Raw genomic sequence first — 17,843 nt, 5'->3', positions numbered from 1 at the left:
TTAGGCATGCCATATTGTGGGATATATTTCTGTACCAATTCAATGCCAGCTTTCTGTTAAATGTCGACTTTGCTTATTTTGCATATTCACATCAGAGCGGGAGTATCACTAGTGAGCATTGGCTCACAGATATCTTGTTTTTTCATTTATTTACAACAAATATTAATACCATATTACCTTCATCCGTGACTATAGTAGCAGGTTAACATCTGTCATTTATTCATTAAGAATACATATGTTTAACATGCATAAATGTTTTCATTTCCAGATTGTTATGTTTGTGAACATAAATATTATCAATTTTGTTTTGTTTACTTGAGTTCATTGAAAGTCATAAACAAGCGTATTATCACTTATTTTACGCGAGAACTTCATTTCGCGATTCAACCGTTTTCCATCAAATTGCGAGATCATAAAATCGCAAAGGCCGAATTTGTTATCATAGTTTCATGTAGTTTACTTGCGTCCAAAAGATAAAAGCGAGACATTTTAGAATTTGCGAGTTGTGCTTCTCGCAGTTTAACGCGGATGCTTATTCCTCGTTTTTATTAGGAATCTACAGTTATGGATGGTGTGACGTTAAAATAATGAACAGTTTTGCTTTTCGGTACAAAAGAGTTCAAGATCAGGTAAGCCTCTAGTAAATGAGTTTTCTCTAAATTAATTCAAACATGCTTTTACGCTAAATCGTGTACTTTATTTATAAAACAGCATGACCAAATGTAATAATATGAACCACTCCTAGTTTAAATGAAAATGTGGTTTTTTTTAACTAACTTCCGTGAAATAAAAGCTTCCTCTTGCGAACACTCTAATTTTACAGCATTAAGGAAGTGACCTGGCTCTAATTATAGATCGATCTGGAAGTGTTGTTCGCAATATATATTTACATATGTATTTTGCACGAGAAATATCAAGTAGGTCAAAACATTTATTTTTGGGAAAAAAGCGTTTCCAAAATGTTTAACGTAACACCTGATAGATAGTTTTTAGTAAGTAGGGTATAATTTTCGTTGCGAGCCATGTTGAGGGTCCAAATGGCTTGATTTCTTCATTATTCAACCGGTTTCAACTTGCCGTACTGGGTAATTTGTCGCAGACAACAATGTTTTTATTACCGTTTGTTAGAGTCCCCTTAAATTGAAATTGTTTTTTTTTTGCCGCTTGTAAATTAAGAGCTGTTTTCAGTCATGTGGCAGGTGTTCAAACATAATTTGTATGTATTTATCTGGATAAACGTGACCTATATATATTTTCTTAGAGGACATGTAATGAACAAATAATAATATTTATGTGACCGTTTAATTGTAGATACTTATAAAACTTTTAATAATCTCCTGATCAGACATTCAACAAGAAAGGAACGGTTATCTGGCATGCAACCAGAAAACATCTATGAAACCATCAATGTAAATAAATACCCACGTACGTTACACGTCAGGGAAAATCCTTTTTTTTTTATTGCAATTACGTTGTTTTGTAGAACTTCAGTATATGTGTGTGTGGTCGTGGGGGGGGGGGGGGGGGGGGGGCTTTAAGAAATCTTTGTTTACACTTCCATTACCAATACGCATTTAAAATTTTGTTACCTAAAAACATTTAGAGATTTTTGTAAAAGTAATAACTTGAAAGCCGAAAAAAAAAATCAGCCAATCATCTTTTTAAAAAAAATAATATTATGAAAAATCAGGAATTTAAATACCATTTTTTAAAAACAAACCTTTATTTTAAATTTTTCTCATTCAAGTTATTGCTTCAGACCCGAAACTTCCAGTTATCCAGGTGTTTTTTTTTCCGTTAACTTTTATCTCTCCCTTGTTCTATTTTATAGTCGGTTACAAAATAAATTAATATATAAATATTCATGTTTAAATCCGAAATATACGAAATTATTTAGAATAAGGAAATAAATTATTCCATATATTTAAGCGAATAGCTTACTTTTCACTTAGAACGGCTGGGAAATATAGGCAAACTAATATTTAAACCACAAATATGAACATAATACTCGGGATTGCGGTTATATTCGTTTTTGTTCATGCAGAAGACGACCTTGGAACAAGACCGTAAGTGGTGTATTGATATTTAAAGTGAATTGGTACATCAACACAAAGAATAATCATTTTTATAGTATTTTATTAATATCTTAAGTTCTCAAAACTAAAATACCATAACATGCATAGGCTTTGAATTATTGTATATTTTGTTTTTGTTTAATGCACACAGTTAAATTGCAGTCTTTAACTAAAGCATTAAAATGAGTGATAGGTTAACATTATACAATTATTTAATGCTTGAGCAGTCAATAGACCAGAATATTTTTCCCGAGGTGCAGGGAACAGCTCAGTATGATCTATTGCCCGAGGCCAACGGCCGAGGGCAATAGATCATACTGAGCTGTTCCCTGCATCGAGGGAAAAAATTCTGGTCTATTGACTGTTCAAGCATTAAATAATTGTTTTATTACCTAATTCCTTTTTTAGTTTTCGGGGTTTACAATTTGCATATTGCAGATGGTTTTCGTGCCATTATTCAATATACTCAGATTTTTTTTCCATCTTTTACATGCACAAAGCCTGTTGCATGCATTACAACATCTCAATTTAATATTAGTTTACTCAAAGAAGGGGGAGTCTTCAACCCATTAGATTTAAGCATTAAATAATTGTTTTATTACCTAATTCCTTTTTTAGTTTTCGGGGTTTACAATTTGCATATTGCAGATGGTTTTCGTGCCATTATTCAATATACTCAGATTTTTTTTCCATCTTTTACATGCACAAAGCCTGTTGCATGCATTATAACATCTCAATTTAATATTAGTTTACTCAAAGAAGGGGGAGTCTTCAACCCATTATAGATTTTCATTAGTCTTTTACCTCATATAAAGCTTTAAACCTGTTGATTATTTGATACTCCATTTTGATAACATTGTATTTGGTTTCACCAAGTACTAAAAACAGCGTATATGTAAAGGAATATACATTCCCTGAGAACTATCGAAAGGATATAACATTAACATACCCGCGTTCTGAAATACATGTACGTTGCCGGTCCAATAGATCGCAGTCTATTGACCGGCGGTCCAATAGATCGAAGTCTATTGACCGGCGGTCTAATAGATCGCAGTCTATTGACCGGCAGTTCAAAATAGACGCAAATATTTAATTTGTAATAAAACAACAGAATCCCTTTGATTAGGTAATAATTTACTTTATTTTAGAGTATTAAATATCCAATTATTTTTAAATCATTCTTACAAGGCTGTAATCAAAAAATTGTATTGCATATTTTGAAACGTATTTAGAAGTGTTAAAAAATTGCTAATTTTTAAAATTTGATATAAAAACTGACTAAAATTTTGGAAATCATCATAGGTAGTCTTAAGTCAGTTTATGTTGCACGAGCACGGTTTAAAGTTAAACACTTTTTTTCTATTTCAGATTGTGCGCAAAATTTTTTATTGCACTATTTTTTTTTAATTTCAGGGATTATTGTAATGATGAATATAAGGGAGTGTTTTGTGAAAACAGATGTCCCTATCCAACATTTGGAAGTCAATGCAGTGAAAGATGCCACTGCAGCATCGAGTTTTGTGATCATACAAGTGGATGTCGTGCTCCAGGTAAAAAAAATGTGGAAATAGAAATGAACAAGGACATCATTTTCATAAACACAAGACATCGTTTACAAAAATTCGTATCAGTGGGGAGGGGGGGGGGTAATATTTTTACCTGATATCTATATGATCTTTAGACCAGTTACTCGTAAATGCATGTGACGTTAGTTATTACAGAGGTATGGATGCGTTTCACGGTCATAACTTGTTATTTTCAACGAAATATTGAGAAATGTTAATTTTTGTTTTGTTTTAATGGTCTATTTGATGTTCCGTAATATGGACAGGTATTGTTTAGATAGATTTTTAGACAAATTCCGTTACAAAAAACCCAACCATATGCATGTGCTACTTGTACTTGCCTGTGAATATATTAAATAAATTCTTTTTCTTTCCATTTTTTAAAAGAAGTCAGCCAACAAATTTCGCGGTTTATAAATGTATTGATTTTTGAGGTTATTAGCTATTTAAAATATTTTTAAGCTGTTTGAATTATAGGAACCGTTTTCGGTGTACATGGTACATTTACGTAATAAGATTTTCTAGCACTGAAATGGTTTTTTAATGCTCATAAAAAAATAATGTACATATAAAAAGATGTGCATTCATTTTGACTTGTAGCTGAAAATTGTTCCGTTGGTTTTATGGGGAAATATTGTAAAGAAATGTGTCGTTTTCCAAAGTACGGATATGGTTGTCAACAAAATTGCCTTTGTCCTAAGTCTTACTGTCATTTTAAAGAAGGATGTATTCGCAAAAAATTATCTCCAAAAAGTAAGTAACTGTGAATTTAACTCGCATGAAATAAACATTTGTTGCTCAATCCATGATGGTGTAAATACAGGAACAGCAACAGGAAATATAAAAAGTAAACAAATGCAACTTTCATTTCAGTAGATTGCAGTACTTGTATATGTTAAACATGTACATTTATAAATGCATAATCTGATTATGCTATTTGTGTTATATCGACGATGTTCAACGTTAATAGTGTGTTATCTTTGGAGAATTTACAATATCATCTCCTAAATTCAGTTAATCAATATTTGTTAAATTTATCTATTTACACAATAATTGAAATCGTTATACCTTTATTGCTTTATTGTGTATTTTTTAGTCCTCATCATATACTGGTAATAGTATTCCCAGTGAAACTTACATGGCCCCTTTGTGAAGTCCATTGCAAGTTTGCTTATTTATTAATACCAGCAATTAAAAGTAGAACACACATAGTTGCATCTGTTTTGTTTTGCTAGATTTAAATAGGAAGGATCTGTTGTTTGAGGACCAACCCGATGAGGAAGAAAGTACTATAAAACCTTACAGTCCTTCCACCACGTATACACCAGGGGAAAGCTTTATAATAACGATGAAAAAACGAAAAACTGATTGTAGGTATTGTTTTTAAAAATTTGTTTGACCAAAATTTCCTTTTCTTAAATTGAAGTTTAAAAAGTCAATTAAAAGTTTCAGTTGTTATATTATTTACAATACTTGGCTTTAATTGTCTGCAGGATATCTACATATTTTTATAAACGTTACACATGCAGCAACTTTTACAACTTACATGTATCTTATCAACTTGATACGTGTATCGGCTGTAAAACCATTAATATTAAAAGGCGAATAAAACACACGCTACATCACACATCGTCTTACTTAAAGAATGTATGTAATTCTTATGCCTAATATGGACTTTTTGGCAAACAGAAAAAACTTCATTTAAACAGTTGTATAAATTGCAACTCATGATGCTATACATATAACATATTTAAAAAAAAATACACTTTAAAAAAAAGAACTCCTCAACTTATATTGATTATAATAAAATACCCATAAGCAATTTAATAAAATGTTTCTGTTTAAAGAGAAATATTATAATTTATTTTTTTTAATTTTCAGGTTTATTCATTGAATATATAATGTCAGATGTTATTATATAAGAAAAAATGTCAGCTCGAATGAATTATTATTTCATGCGCTGGACGCGTTTTGTAGTTGAATTAAAAAAAAAAATTCAAAGCCAAGGTGATACATGTATATAAAGAAAAATATCCTGTAGTGAGCTTATTGCTTTACTCAAATAAAATTAAAATTTCCGCGAAATTTTCGAATGAATATTTGACATTTTTTAAATTCGGGAAAAATCTTTGGTAAGTGTCACCGACTTAACGATACCATATGCGCGTGCGTATTTGCAGTTGTATGGAGGCTTCCGTTGCGAATATTGTTAGATTTTTCTGTTAGAACTAATAAAATCAAAGTACGGAAGTACTGATGGGAGTTGATTTTATTGATAATTAATTGGTTTTAAATCAAAAATCTGTAATTTTGATCGGCAAGTAGTTTCCTGGTTGTATTAGAATTACGCACATTTTTTTTCCTTATATATGTAGGAATTTATGGGGTTTTCCGACAAAAATTCCGATAAAACCCCTTAGGAATCATCTTGTGAAATATTTATAGATGAATTACATGTAATTTCATTAAACCATTTTTCAGTAATCGAAATATTTCTGAATATATAAGGATCTGAGCATTATTGAATTTTGTCTCATTCAAACAAACGCTCGGCTGTCTCCACAAGTCTCAGAAAAGCAGAAGGACTCTCTGCTTGTCAGAGATTTACGGAGACAGTTGAAATCTGGCGTAGGAATTATTCTTACGAGTTCAATATAGTCTCGTATTCCGAATGCATACGACTAAAAAATCTGCCTACTTTCAATAAAAAGAAAAGAAAATCAAAAGTGAGTTGAAGTGAAAAGTGTTTCTCGTCAACGGATGTAATGGGTTTTCGTGTAAGACGAAGCTAAATTATCAGAACCATGCTCAATGTTCAGTTAAACTTTTCTCGTTATTGTTTCCGTTCACCATCGTGACCTGTTATATTTCAATTACGATTTAGAGATTTCAAATGAATCAATTTAGCAAGTTCATTTCAATAATGATACAGCAGGTAAATTAAAAGGCATATTGTATGTACGTTTGTGAGTAACATTTACTTCATTACTTGTCATTTCCCACATTTAAATGTTTTCATATAACTTGTAATTTAAAACTAGTTGATTTTTTTTAATTCGAAAAACTGTCATTGTTACGTTTTAATACGTGAAACACGTTTCTTCTTTGTCCCGGATTTCATTTCTTTCACGTTATTAGTCCAAAGAAAAAACGGTCGTTATAATACAATTTTTGTGATAAATTATTTTCTGGAATACAACCATAATTGATACTGGGATCAATGTGAAGATTGAAACAAAAACTATAAAGGTTTACAAGTAAGAACTCTAACTTTATATTCTTTACGGAATTCCTAGCCCTAGCAAACAATTCGTAAAATTACTTTTTATGTACATTTTGTCTGTAAGAACTTTCAATACGAAATTCCCGTTATGTTTTATTTTTAATGTTCTCTTTGTTTGCTTTTTGTCATGTAACCAAATCGATTACGCTACCGGATGCTTAGTCAAAGCGCTGCCTATGTGGAACCAAAGATTGAGAGTACTATACACTGGACCAATTATAACATTTTTTGTACAAAAATTGTACAATTTTAAACATTCATACTGATTGTACTTATTAATAAAGAAAGCACAATTTGGATTCGATCTGGAGCTTGGCTATGCAACGACATATTTAATACAATGAATAACTTGATGATCAGTTATGATGAATATATTGATGCAAATTTTCCCAATGAAATGAGATGGAGATGACTAACCGCTATCCGGTACTTTTAGTACTATGATTTTAGAAGATGGTAGTTGATGATTGGGTTAAAAGAAATGAAGTACTTTTTGTAGTAAATTAAAATGTTAAATTTTTAAAAATGTTACACTTAAAATTATAATGAATATCATGCCCATTTATATATAATTATCATAATGTGATCATGGTAAAGATTAATTAGTTTAGAGATAGTTTAATCATAAATGTTCATTCATGAAAACATAACCTGTAAGTGTACATAAAATATCGATGAAAACAGTTTGTATATTGTAATCTGTTGTGAAATGTTAAAATCTATGTACAGAGATAAATGTTAACAAATTTATTATGAAGTAATAATGAAACATTTTATTAATAAATGTTTTCAAGGACCTGGACACGATTTGATTTAGAATTTTAATATTTATTAAACAATCACTGGCGACAATTTAAGATTTGCTATTGATATTGACGTTTATACATGTAATTAATACACAGGTTCCAAGTTTCCCTATTGAGAACTTCATTGACAGCTTTCACTGGACTCTAAAGTATATGCCAGAACTTGCATGTATTTGGATAACATGTAGTAAAACTCAGGGGAAATTGAATTATCATATACCTTATTATCGGCTAATAGAGCGATGGCAAGTTTATTGTCTCCCCGTGACAGTAACCATTTCTCAAGGCGAAGCCTAGGGAAAAAGTTGCTGTCGGGGGGGGGGGGGGGGAACTTGCTGTCCAATTAGTCAGACAATAAATACTCAAATTGAAAATAACAACATATTAAGTATCTAGACTTACATTAAAAAAATAACAAAAATTGTTTAAATGGTGTTATTATTTATTTATCATACATGCATAAGATATATATACCACATATTTTCATAAGAGAAAGTGAACGTTAAATGATGTACATGTATATATACATGTACAAGTATTAGGTTAAGTGGCTGTTAATAACTATTAATAATTTAAAAAATATAGTTTTTGTTCGTATTTGGGCTCCATTTTGTAATCAGACCTATATTCCTTTTAATGTGGCCTCGCCATGAAAGGATTAGTGAATTTTTATGGTTTTTCTTTTCTGACCATTTGAACAATGCTTTTATTAAGAAGGATGGATGGTCAAAAAATTAACCATAAGAACGGCCTAAAATTTTTAAAATATGATTTGTTTAGCTGTTTACTATTGGTAAATGTAGAAAAAATCCATATATTTTACTTCTTGAATTTGAGTATTTTTATATATTTGTATACATACACAGAATGAACCTCTGCCATTCAGTCAACTGAATGATAACTGAATGGTCTGGAAAGGTGACTGAATGGCATAGCTATGCCATTCAGCCACATTTCAGTTACCTTTCAGTCACATTCCGGTTAACTGAATGGCAGAGATTCATCCTGTGATATCTCTTTTCCTACAGGAGATCAATACAGTTCTAAAATGGCCATAATCCTAGTGATACCCTTAAATTAATTGAAACTTCCATCTAAGAAACGGGATATTTCTTCAGATATTTCTTCAACTGCTGTTATTTTTGGCATAGATTATCAAAACTAAAATTTTTAGTAATATGCACATCTCTGATTTATATACAAAAGATCTCTTAAGCAAATATTTCCCAATGATCATCCTGAAACCTGTAGTAGGAGTAACCAATACAAAAGGAATACTCTTGTGGCAGCCGCCCGCTTGCCCGACCGCCATTTTCAATTTCCGAAATTTTCTTTCGGAAAGCCCGGCTAATAATGAGGAAAAACCATTAATTTTTAAAATATACATGTATATCAGTGAAAGTAGGGATAACTCGAGATATTGTCGTTTATCAATGTATAACTGACACCGGAGGTTCGCCAAGTGGTGATTTTACAGCAAGAATAACAACTTTCCAAAACATTTTTTCACGAGAACCGCCTTCATGCCAAGTTACAATGGGCTGGTTTTTCATCGTACGATGCAAAGAAGAAATCATGTTTTTACTACTAATGTTTTTATACAAAACAAATACTACTGCCGAATTTCCCCATTGTCTCAGTCTTTCTTCCACCAAATTTTCTTGCCAAAGACACCATTCGTTTTTCGCAAAATTGTTAGACAATATCACAAGGATCTATTTGCTTTCCTTAAATGCGGATTCAATTTCACCACATCGGTCCGCTCCCACATCAAACTCTCTATCTGGTATACATAACAGTAAACCCTCTGATTCCAATTTAGGCACAAGTGTTCGAATGACCCATTTTTCATCCTCTTCACAGTATACAACATACGCATCATATCTGAAATCTTGTTCATTTATTAGTTTGACATATCCCTTTTTTTTCAAACGAAAATAGTATATATAATTTTTAGATTAAGGGATATCATTAGCTGTCGAAGCATACTAGCAGGTGTCTGGCATGTATACATCCCCGGAAACAACAAAAGAGTAACGTTGGTTTTAAGACACCAATTTTTAAACCATATCATATCACATCCACAATCGAATGGGTTATAAGCGAGATTTAGAGTTTTTAAGTTATTCAAAATATTTGTTGGCACAGATGTTCTATTAAATATCGCAATTTTATTAAGACCAATATCCAAATGAGTTAATTCTGAAAGGTTTTGAAAAACATTTTCTTTCCATCCTATTAGTTTGTTTTGACTCAGTGAGATTCGCTTTAAAGTCCTTGTCGATCTGAATGCATCCTCGTAAATTGTATCCATTCTGTTATCCGCCAGAGATAGTTCAACTAATTTAGTCAAAGGTTTAAGAATTTCTTGACTATAGGGTCCTGTTGGAAAATGATTTTTACGAAGATCCAAAGTTCTTAAATTGGGACAAGACTTGAATATATATTTTGGTGAATATTTTGAGATATTCCCAAAGTCAAAATCGTTGTAATAAAACTTCAAGGTAACTAGGCTAGAACTGTTAAACGCATATTTAGCAATTGATTTCAAGCTTGGTACATGTCCAATTTTTAGCTCTTTTAAGGATCGTAATGAGCTAAAAATGTTGTCCTCAAGACTTTTAATATCAGTGTAGCTTAAATCTAATGTTTCTAAAGAAGGGAGACAAAGAAAACTGTTTAAGGAAATGTATGTAATTTTTGTGTGTGCTAAAGTAAGATACTTTAAATACGGATTTACGCCTTTGTTTGCCTCATTACAAAATGAAGGTACATGTCTAAAATAGTTATTTCGCAAATCAAGATTTTCCAGGTCTGGGAGACAATAAAATTTATGATCGCGAAGAGAAGTGATACTTGTGTTTTGAAGAAACAATGATTTTAATTTCGGAGTAAAGCAGGTTTTGTTTTGTCCACAGAAGGTCGGAAGGTTTGTGAAAGGGTTGTTTTTTAAATCTAAAATTTTAAGAGCTTGCAAACAATCAAAAGAATTGTCCTGAAGGGTTGTAATTGACGTAAATTGTAAATGAAACTCTTTAAGATAGGGCATAGTGCTATAGCCGTTTGAATTGCAGAAGTAAGGAACATTTGTTATTTTATTTCTGTCAAGTTCAAGATACCTGAGATTGGTCAAACATTGGAAATGTTTATGTGAAATATTTCCACGAATACCTGTATTTCCAATATGCAATTCATTCAAGTGATTTGAAATATGTTGAGAGTTGTGACAAAAAGCTGGAAATAATCCTATATCTGTGCCTGTAAGGTCAACAACTATCAAGTTTGGAAAACAAGTGAAGAAAGTTTTTGGAAGATTTTTTATCTTGGTTGAACGCAGGAGAAGATTTTGTAGTTTTGAAAACAAAGGGATATAATTTTCTAGACACAACTTTGTCAAATTTCTAAATCCAGACGATGATAAATCTAACGTTGTCAAAAGAAGTCCTTTAATAACATCGCCTTGAAAATGTTTCATCGGATTGCTTGCTAGTACCAACTTAGAAAGATTTGTGGGTTTTAAATATTTGAACAGATCTGGTAGAGAGAAGTTTAAATTGTTAGAAGTCACATCCAGGGTCTGTAAGGTCGGCGATATGTTTTCAAATGCGTCTCTTAAAACATAACTAGGAAGTTCAATGTTATTTGATATCTCCAATGATGTGAGACGTCGAAAAGATTGAAATAGACCCTTTTCCATAAATGTTATATTCATATTCTGAAGTTGTAAAACTTTTAGATGTAGGCGAGTTAAATTCAATAACTCGTCTCGTAAAATGTTTGGACGTTTAAAATTTAGGAACGTCACATTAGAAATATAGCTTGGTAGACTAGGAAAATAGGGTAACTGTGTGTGGCCTCTCTCTGGCTTACATCTGGCAAATCGACCTTTGACATCACAAACGCAGGAATTATGGCCACATGAAGTATACACCATAGTGGCAGTTTTTAGCACTGCAAATCCAACAAGGGCCATACTTAGAAAAGTGTTTGTCTTCATTGTTGTTGACAACCCTCTACAAACTAGAATTAATAAAAATGAGATTAATACTTTATCATTGTAAAAAATCTGTGAAAAAAGGCTTGGTATATATTCCAGGGAAATTCACTATATTTGACTCCACCTGCGCCAATGGAACCCATTCTCCTAGCAATAATAAGCAGCCACCGCGTTACCCACTCGGCCATCTAGGCAGGCACGTAGCATCAGGGGGGGGCTGGCCCCCCCCCCCACTTTTTCTCGCAGCAACAAATTTTTTAAAATTTACATATAACAAATTGAATTATCATGGAGTTGCCCCCCCCCCCCACTTTTTTGGGAGTATGTAAAAAATTGATATGAAAATAAGGAAATGAGGAGTGAAATTGAAGTTATATACTGCGCCCCCCCCCCCCCCCCCCGGATTAGGATTTTGAAGATTTTGGAAAACTTTAAATTTCCCCCCCCCCTTTTTTTTTGCTTGTCAAGACCCCCCCCCCCCCCCCCCCCCCCCCCGGATTAGGATTTTGAAGATTTTGGGAAAATTTAAATTTCCACTTTTTTTTTTTGGCTTGTCAAGATTTTTTGGATTAGTCTGGCCCCCCACTTTCAAAAACGATGCTACGGGCCTGCTAGGCAAGATAAAAAATCGTAGTTTTGATGACGAACGGAATCTAGCGCGCTGGTTGTTTACTACATGGTCGTTTGAAATATATAGTTAAACGACAATTTGAAAGGATATACGATACGCATTACGGAGATAAATACGTATGATAAGCACACACATTGCAATAACCCTCAAATTGGCATATAGAATTACTTAAGAAATAAAGTACGAGTTTTCGTGAATGTTGCAGAATAACCTCCGAGGTCGAGAAATGTTGTTTTGAAATATAAAAGCCGAGGCGTTAGCCGAGGCTTTTATATTTCAAACAACATTTCGAGGTTATCCTGCAACATTCATGAAAACAAGAACTTTATTTCTATTCTACTAACAGCCCAGTATTTCTACAGATCGTTTCTCCTATAGAGAGACGATCTAGGTCATTTTGACGGCTGTTCCGTGTAACCCCAACGGTTTTGTTAGTAATGTTTACATGTGTATCGATCAAAGGAATCACATGCAGACGACATACTTTTTTCTTAGGATTTTAATACTCTTCACTTATTTATAAAATATCTTTGAATCACATTCCTAATATTTTAAAGACAATTTAATACGATTATTACTACAACACGTTATATATTTTATGTAAAAACACGCCGTGAAAATGTGCTAGGGAGGTCCTAGGAACAGCCGCATTGATCTCTTAAGAATAAAGATTTGAGGCAATACACATTGTTTTGACTGGAACTAACACGTGAAATTGACATGGTTTTAAAACTTTTTACGGTTTGAAGTGGTACTTCCATGATTAGTGCGAGACAAATAGGTATTTCTGATCTGATAATTTACTGATGACGTTCGTGGTATATTGGAGAATAATGTCCGCGGCATCTCTTTGATCTCGGCAATAACTGTAGTAGAATTGCCCATAGTGAAGGATATAGCACTTATATCTTAGTCAAAATCAATGTGGAAAAAGCTCAGAACGATTGAACAGTTTTAAGTAGTCTGTACATGTGCAATTTTTTTAAAGTGATAAAAGTTGAGATCAGTTGCTGACAATTCATCATGAGAGTAAGTTTATCTGTCAAGTTTAACAAACATTATTGATTAGACGAAAAAATATACATGTATATCCCTTCTGTTTAAACCAGAAATCCGAGAATCAAAATGTTATATCGTCCATGTTTCTTCAAGTGATACTTCTTTAATGATCAATTCCATTTCCAAGTTAGTGTCTTTTTTGCAGTTATAATATTGACATTTTTAGTACAAGTCATGCGTATGCCTTATAAAAACGTATTTACCACTTTTTCGACGAAGAACGAAATACCATATTCATAATTGAATTAAATGACACAACCTTTGCAAAATATTTTATTCCTGACAAGATAAAAATTATCAATGTATTTACGTGTTCATTAAAATCATTATGTGTACATTTAATAATAGTCAACAAACAACAAATAAAGGCAGAAAATAGATAAATGATACAGTTTCCATTCATAACCATTCTATAACTGTTAAGATTTTGATAAATAAAAATTATTGTACCTGTATAAGTGAAATTTTCACCGATTGTGTACATGTAATAACTCCATTGATGAAAAGTCTGTTGATTCAAATATTTGGTACTTGTGACTTCACTGTCGAAACAGCTTATTTGATATGAGAAGTCATATCAGAACTAGGAAACAAACAAATGGATACAAGGAAAATAGTAAATTACTGAATAATTGTAGGGAAACAGATACATGTATACAAAATGCAATTTAAAAAAAAATTAAATGAATAAGGAAACACTAGACTCATTATTGTTCAACACTTCAATTGAATTTAGACTTTATGATAGCTTTAATAATAATTATTTTAAAAAATTTATTAAACATATAATGCTTTTCATGGAATGTAAATTATATTAAAAAATGGCTTAAGACTCCACTATCCCATTAAATAAAATTATCGTTACTTAAAGAGTTATCTTTCCAATGTAGAAAGTATGGATCACTTCCGGTTAATCAAAGATAAGTAATCAGTACGGGTATTAACATTTTCTGTCACCAACATTCGAATCAATCAAATTACCATACTGAAAACATCAGAAGTTATCTAAAATTAAAAACAAGAATTCAAATCATATTGACGCAAGCGTCAAATGGGCCTCAAAAATATAGTTGTTGTATGCACCATCATTGTTTGATAACATCAAAACACACCACAAACAATAACGAGTTGGTTGTACTAATTTTTATAGTAAATTTTAAATAATATATTTTCAGGGAGGAAAAACCTGAACCAAAACCTCGTGTCATGTCTGTATTATCTATGTGGTTTCAGAAACATCTTCCGCCTCTTTACTTGTAATATTATTATTAAACAACTCTTGACTATTGAAGTATAAAACCTGTTACACTTAAAATGAAGGAAAGACATCCTGAATATACTGTTTGACTATATCCTGCCCCAATGGTTTTCACCTTCACACGTGGCATCGCCAAAGTAGCCGACGTTTAGCCAAGCGTAAAATTCGGTATGGAAAATGTATAGTATGACGGACAAAGACCATCATTTTCAGATCATTACAGCGGTATATTGTGTGTGTGTGTATTGCACTCATGTTGGTAATAAAAGTGAAATAAATGACATGTTCATTTTATTCTCTGGTGCCATTGAAGATAACTCAGATATCTTCTAAACACAAGTAACCCAGGTAGAACCAAGTGTTACTCGTCCAGACTTTGCGAAAGCCACTTGACCTAAACAACTGAAGGTTCACTTCCGGAGAGAAAACCCGCCTTCCTTCTTCGCAATAAATCCCGTAAATCAGCTGCTGATCCGAGTTCATCAATCTTTGCCTCAAGAAATAAACCACAGCGCGATGATACAGTCGTTCAAATTTTAGAAACACGTCTTTGGTTGCTACAAGCATACCCCCTCCTACCCACACATACTTTTCTTTGAATATGGAATCGAAAGATACATTTTTGGTTAAAGATTGGTTTACTAAGTTTATAGACAGCCGTGTTTTGTCCACTTCCGGTGGTGGATTCATCCGGAAGTAATGGTTTTCACCTTCACACGTGGCATCGCCAAAGTAGCCGGCGTTTAGCCAAGCGTAAAATTCGGTATGGAAAATGTTCTGCTTTAAAGCATCTGCAAGGACAGCGTATTTGGCGTGTTGGCTGGCGGAATATTCCGGCATCACAGTATTTGGGTAATATTGGGTAATAGGAATGTTCGGCTGCTGAAACACTGCCTGGATTTCCTTTAATATTTGGAATGGCCAAAATTCCTTTCGATCCGTTATAAGTATTATTTTCGTTTTATTCCGGAATTTTTCCCTATATTTTTCCACGGCCAGTTTGAAATCCTTCGAATTAGTGTAAAAGATGAGTGGGCTAATGATATTTTAAAACACCTCGGCCCATTGCTTATAATCATTTGGAGAATATTCTGAGCTGGCACCCTTCCGGAAGCGACCGAAGTCCCAGAATGCCGAGATGATCGTGACGTTGTCGTGCTTTGTTGTCGTCATCCATTCCTCTGGTAATTTCCGACTAGAGCGGAAATACAACATTCTCGCACCTTTTTAAGATTTCCTATATTAATTTTTTTTTTAAATTCTATCCCGCAGAAACGCAGTGACAATATTTAAATGTATATTAAATAACGGACCGCTTTCTGGTGGCCTGTAATAAAATCAATTCAGCGTTTCAGAACATACAACTGCACTAATTGCGTTTGATTCTAATGAAAGGCTACATGTAGTTATAATAAGTCATTATTCTGATTTCCCTGATAAACTAAATACTACCTACTACTTAAAGCTGACATGAATTCATAAATACGCATTATTTCCCTTTCATCTCCAACTACCGCCATATTACATGTAGTTGTCGATTTCTATTGTTCTGCTCATCGCTACACACCCCCTATATAAGGCCGAAAGCACTATTCATGCTTCACCGCATTCAGGAATTTCGTACACCCGAACACGTTACCTTGGACTAAAAGACATGGAGAAACGCGTTTTGAATAAAAATATGACAACCACTGCACTGGCAAGATATATCCAATAAACGGCGAAACAAGACAGACAGAAATCCAGGCACAGATACTTCAAATATTCGCTGATAATTGTAGACCGTTTTCCTGTGTATATTATAACATCGCACATGCGCAAACCACACACTGTGGCAGATCGAGCAATGTCAATTATCGCATGGATTTTAGAAACGGTGCGTTTTTGTAGGAACGGATAGAAACGATGTTTCGTTGTTACTTTCTTCGATTTACTATCATTTAGCTACTGTGTTGGATGTAGTACCGCCGGGTGTTTCAAGAAGATGCTGACGCTACGCATTATGTATGAACAACACACGTCTTCGAAGTGCATGCAAAGTAATGCAACACTGTTTGTGCAAAATAATACAGATACATGTACCTCGGAATTCCTTTCAAAGAATATATATATTTTGTATTTCATTGATTGTTGTTTTCCATAATCTTTATTACAACATTTTACTACAAGGTGTAGTTGATGCATTTAGAAGTCCGTGTCACATGAATGCCTCGATCGGAAAGCAACCGACCGTAACTTTCTCAACTGGTATATATACCCCAGTGGCAGTAGAGGAGCGATCGAAACTAACATGGCGACCGAATGCTTTTATGAATTCATGTCAGCCTTAAAAACTAAAAAGGTTAAATATTAGCGGGTTTTTAAAGCCTTTGAAAAGGCTGCTATTGTATTAGTAGGATTTTGTAAGACATGATGCTATCACAATGTAACATAGGTGAATGTAAATAGGTTTGAGTCACGTGGTCGAGGCTTTGTTATTCATGAGGTCTGCAAGGGTTATTATTCGTTAACAACCTACCATTACTAAAGAGACAACCGCACAGAATTTTGCACGTTTTCAATGAAAAACATATCAACGCACGACTGTTTCAATTTCTTTTATGAATAAAATGATTAATATATTAACCGTTTTCATTGGCCGTATTTACGACAACTTGAAACATTAGTGCGCTCATATAGAAAACAGGCTCCATAAATGAGGGTCTGACCTAAAATCTATGAGAAATCGATTAAAACAACAAACTCCTGCTATATTAATGGAGGCAATATCTTAATACCGTAGAAGGAATTATATAGAGAAATTGAAATTAAAAAACGTTTATGTTTGAAGGATGAGAAAATATGTAAAAATCCTAATTTGATTTTTTTGCAAATTATTGGGGGGGGGGGGGGGGGCGATTTTGGACGTTTAGAGTTTTCACTGACATACAGGTATTGACGTATTATTGTTCTACTAATTATAGCGGGACAGTGTGCTTGTCAGGGCAAGCGAAATTTTTATTTGTTGATTATTATACTTCTCATCGATTGGCTGTTCGATTTCACTGACGTAAATGCTAATTTGCATATCAAACACAGAACTCATGAACGAGATTACCAGTTGTTATTACATGTACTATGATTCATTTAAGGTATTATGAGGTCACCGTGATAATTTCGGTCGGGGCGT

General features: G+C 33.1%; 2 protein-coding genes across 3 annotated transcripts; one reads left to right on the top strand and one right to left on the bottom strand.

The window, feature by feature from the left end:
* Positions 1 to 1,928: 1,928 nt before the first annotated feature.
* LOC105320639 (uncharacterized) lies at positions 1,929 to 7,964 on the top strand. 2 transcript variants are annotated; one of them, XR_010709432.1, is made up of 5 exons: positions 1,929 to 2,066; positions 3,489 to 3,625; positions 4,241 to 4,393; positions 4,876 to 5,010; positions 5,522 to 7,964. XR_010709432.1 is itself a non-coding variant. In XM_011418650.4 (4 exons), the coding sequence occupies exons 1-4, from the start codon at positions 2,039 to 2,041 to the stop codon at positions 4,879 to 4,881; spliced, it is 324 nt and encodes a 107-aa protein (XP_011416952.3). In that variant the 5' UTR covers positions 1,929 to 2,038; the 3' UTR covers positions 4,882 to 5,498. The 2 variants fall into 2 exon arrangements, 1 of the variants encoding a protein (XP_011416952.3); XM_011418650.4 differs by lacking the exon at positions 5,522 to 7,964 and having other exon boundaries at positions 4,876 to 5,498.
* Positions 7,965 to 9,656: 1,692 nt separating this feature from the next.
* On the bottom strand, positions 9,657 to 14,015 carry LOC105320640 (toll-like receptor 3). Its single transcript, XM_034479309.2, has 2 exons — positions 13,867 to 14,015; positions 9,657 to 11,749 (listed from the first exon to the last, which is right to left on the bottom strand). Exons 1-2 carry the CDS (start codon positions 13,898 to 13,900, stop codon positions 9,657 to 9,659), a joined length of 2,127 nt encoding a protein of 708 aa, XP_034335200.2. The 5' UTR covers positions 13,901 to 14,015.
* Between the last annotated feature and the right edge of the window lie 3,828 nt (positions 14,016 to 17,843).

Source organism: Magallana gigas, chromosome 9 (assembly GCF_963853765.1).
Source record: "Magallana gigas chromosome 9, xbMagGiga1.1, whole genome shotgun sequence".
Taxonomy (NCBI): Eukaryota; Metazoa; Mollusca; class Bivalvia; order Ostreida; family Ostreidae; genus Magallana; species Magallana gigas.
The sequence above is the reverse complement of the archived record's forward strand: the minus strand, read 5'-3'. Positions and strand labels throughout refer to the sequence as shown.

What these genes read in the sequence shown, in the direction of transcription:
- LOC105320639 (XM_011418650.4), top strand. Translation starts at nt 2,039, where the DNA reads ATGCAGAAGACGACCTTGGAACAAGACC. An exon ending in GACGACCTTGGAACAAGACC is followed by an intron (nt 2,067 to 3,488) that starts GTAAGTGGTGTA and finishes TTTTAATTTCAG; the next exon opens with GGATTATTGTAATGATGAAT. An exon ending in AAGTGGATGTCGTGCTCCAG is followed by an intron (nt 3,626 to 4,240) that starts GTAAAAAAAATG and finishes TTTGACTTGTAG; the next exon opens with CTGAAAATTGTTCCGTTGGT.
- LOC105320640 (XM_034479309.2), bottom strand. Translation starts at nt 13,900, where the DNA reads ATGTACACAATCGGTGAAAATTTCACTTATACAG. An exon ending in TGAAAATTTCACTTATACAG is followed by an intron (nt 11,750 to 13,866) that starts GTACAATAATTT and finishes TATTAATTCTAG; the next exon opens with TTTGTAGAGGGTTGTCAACA.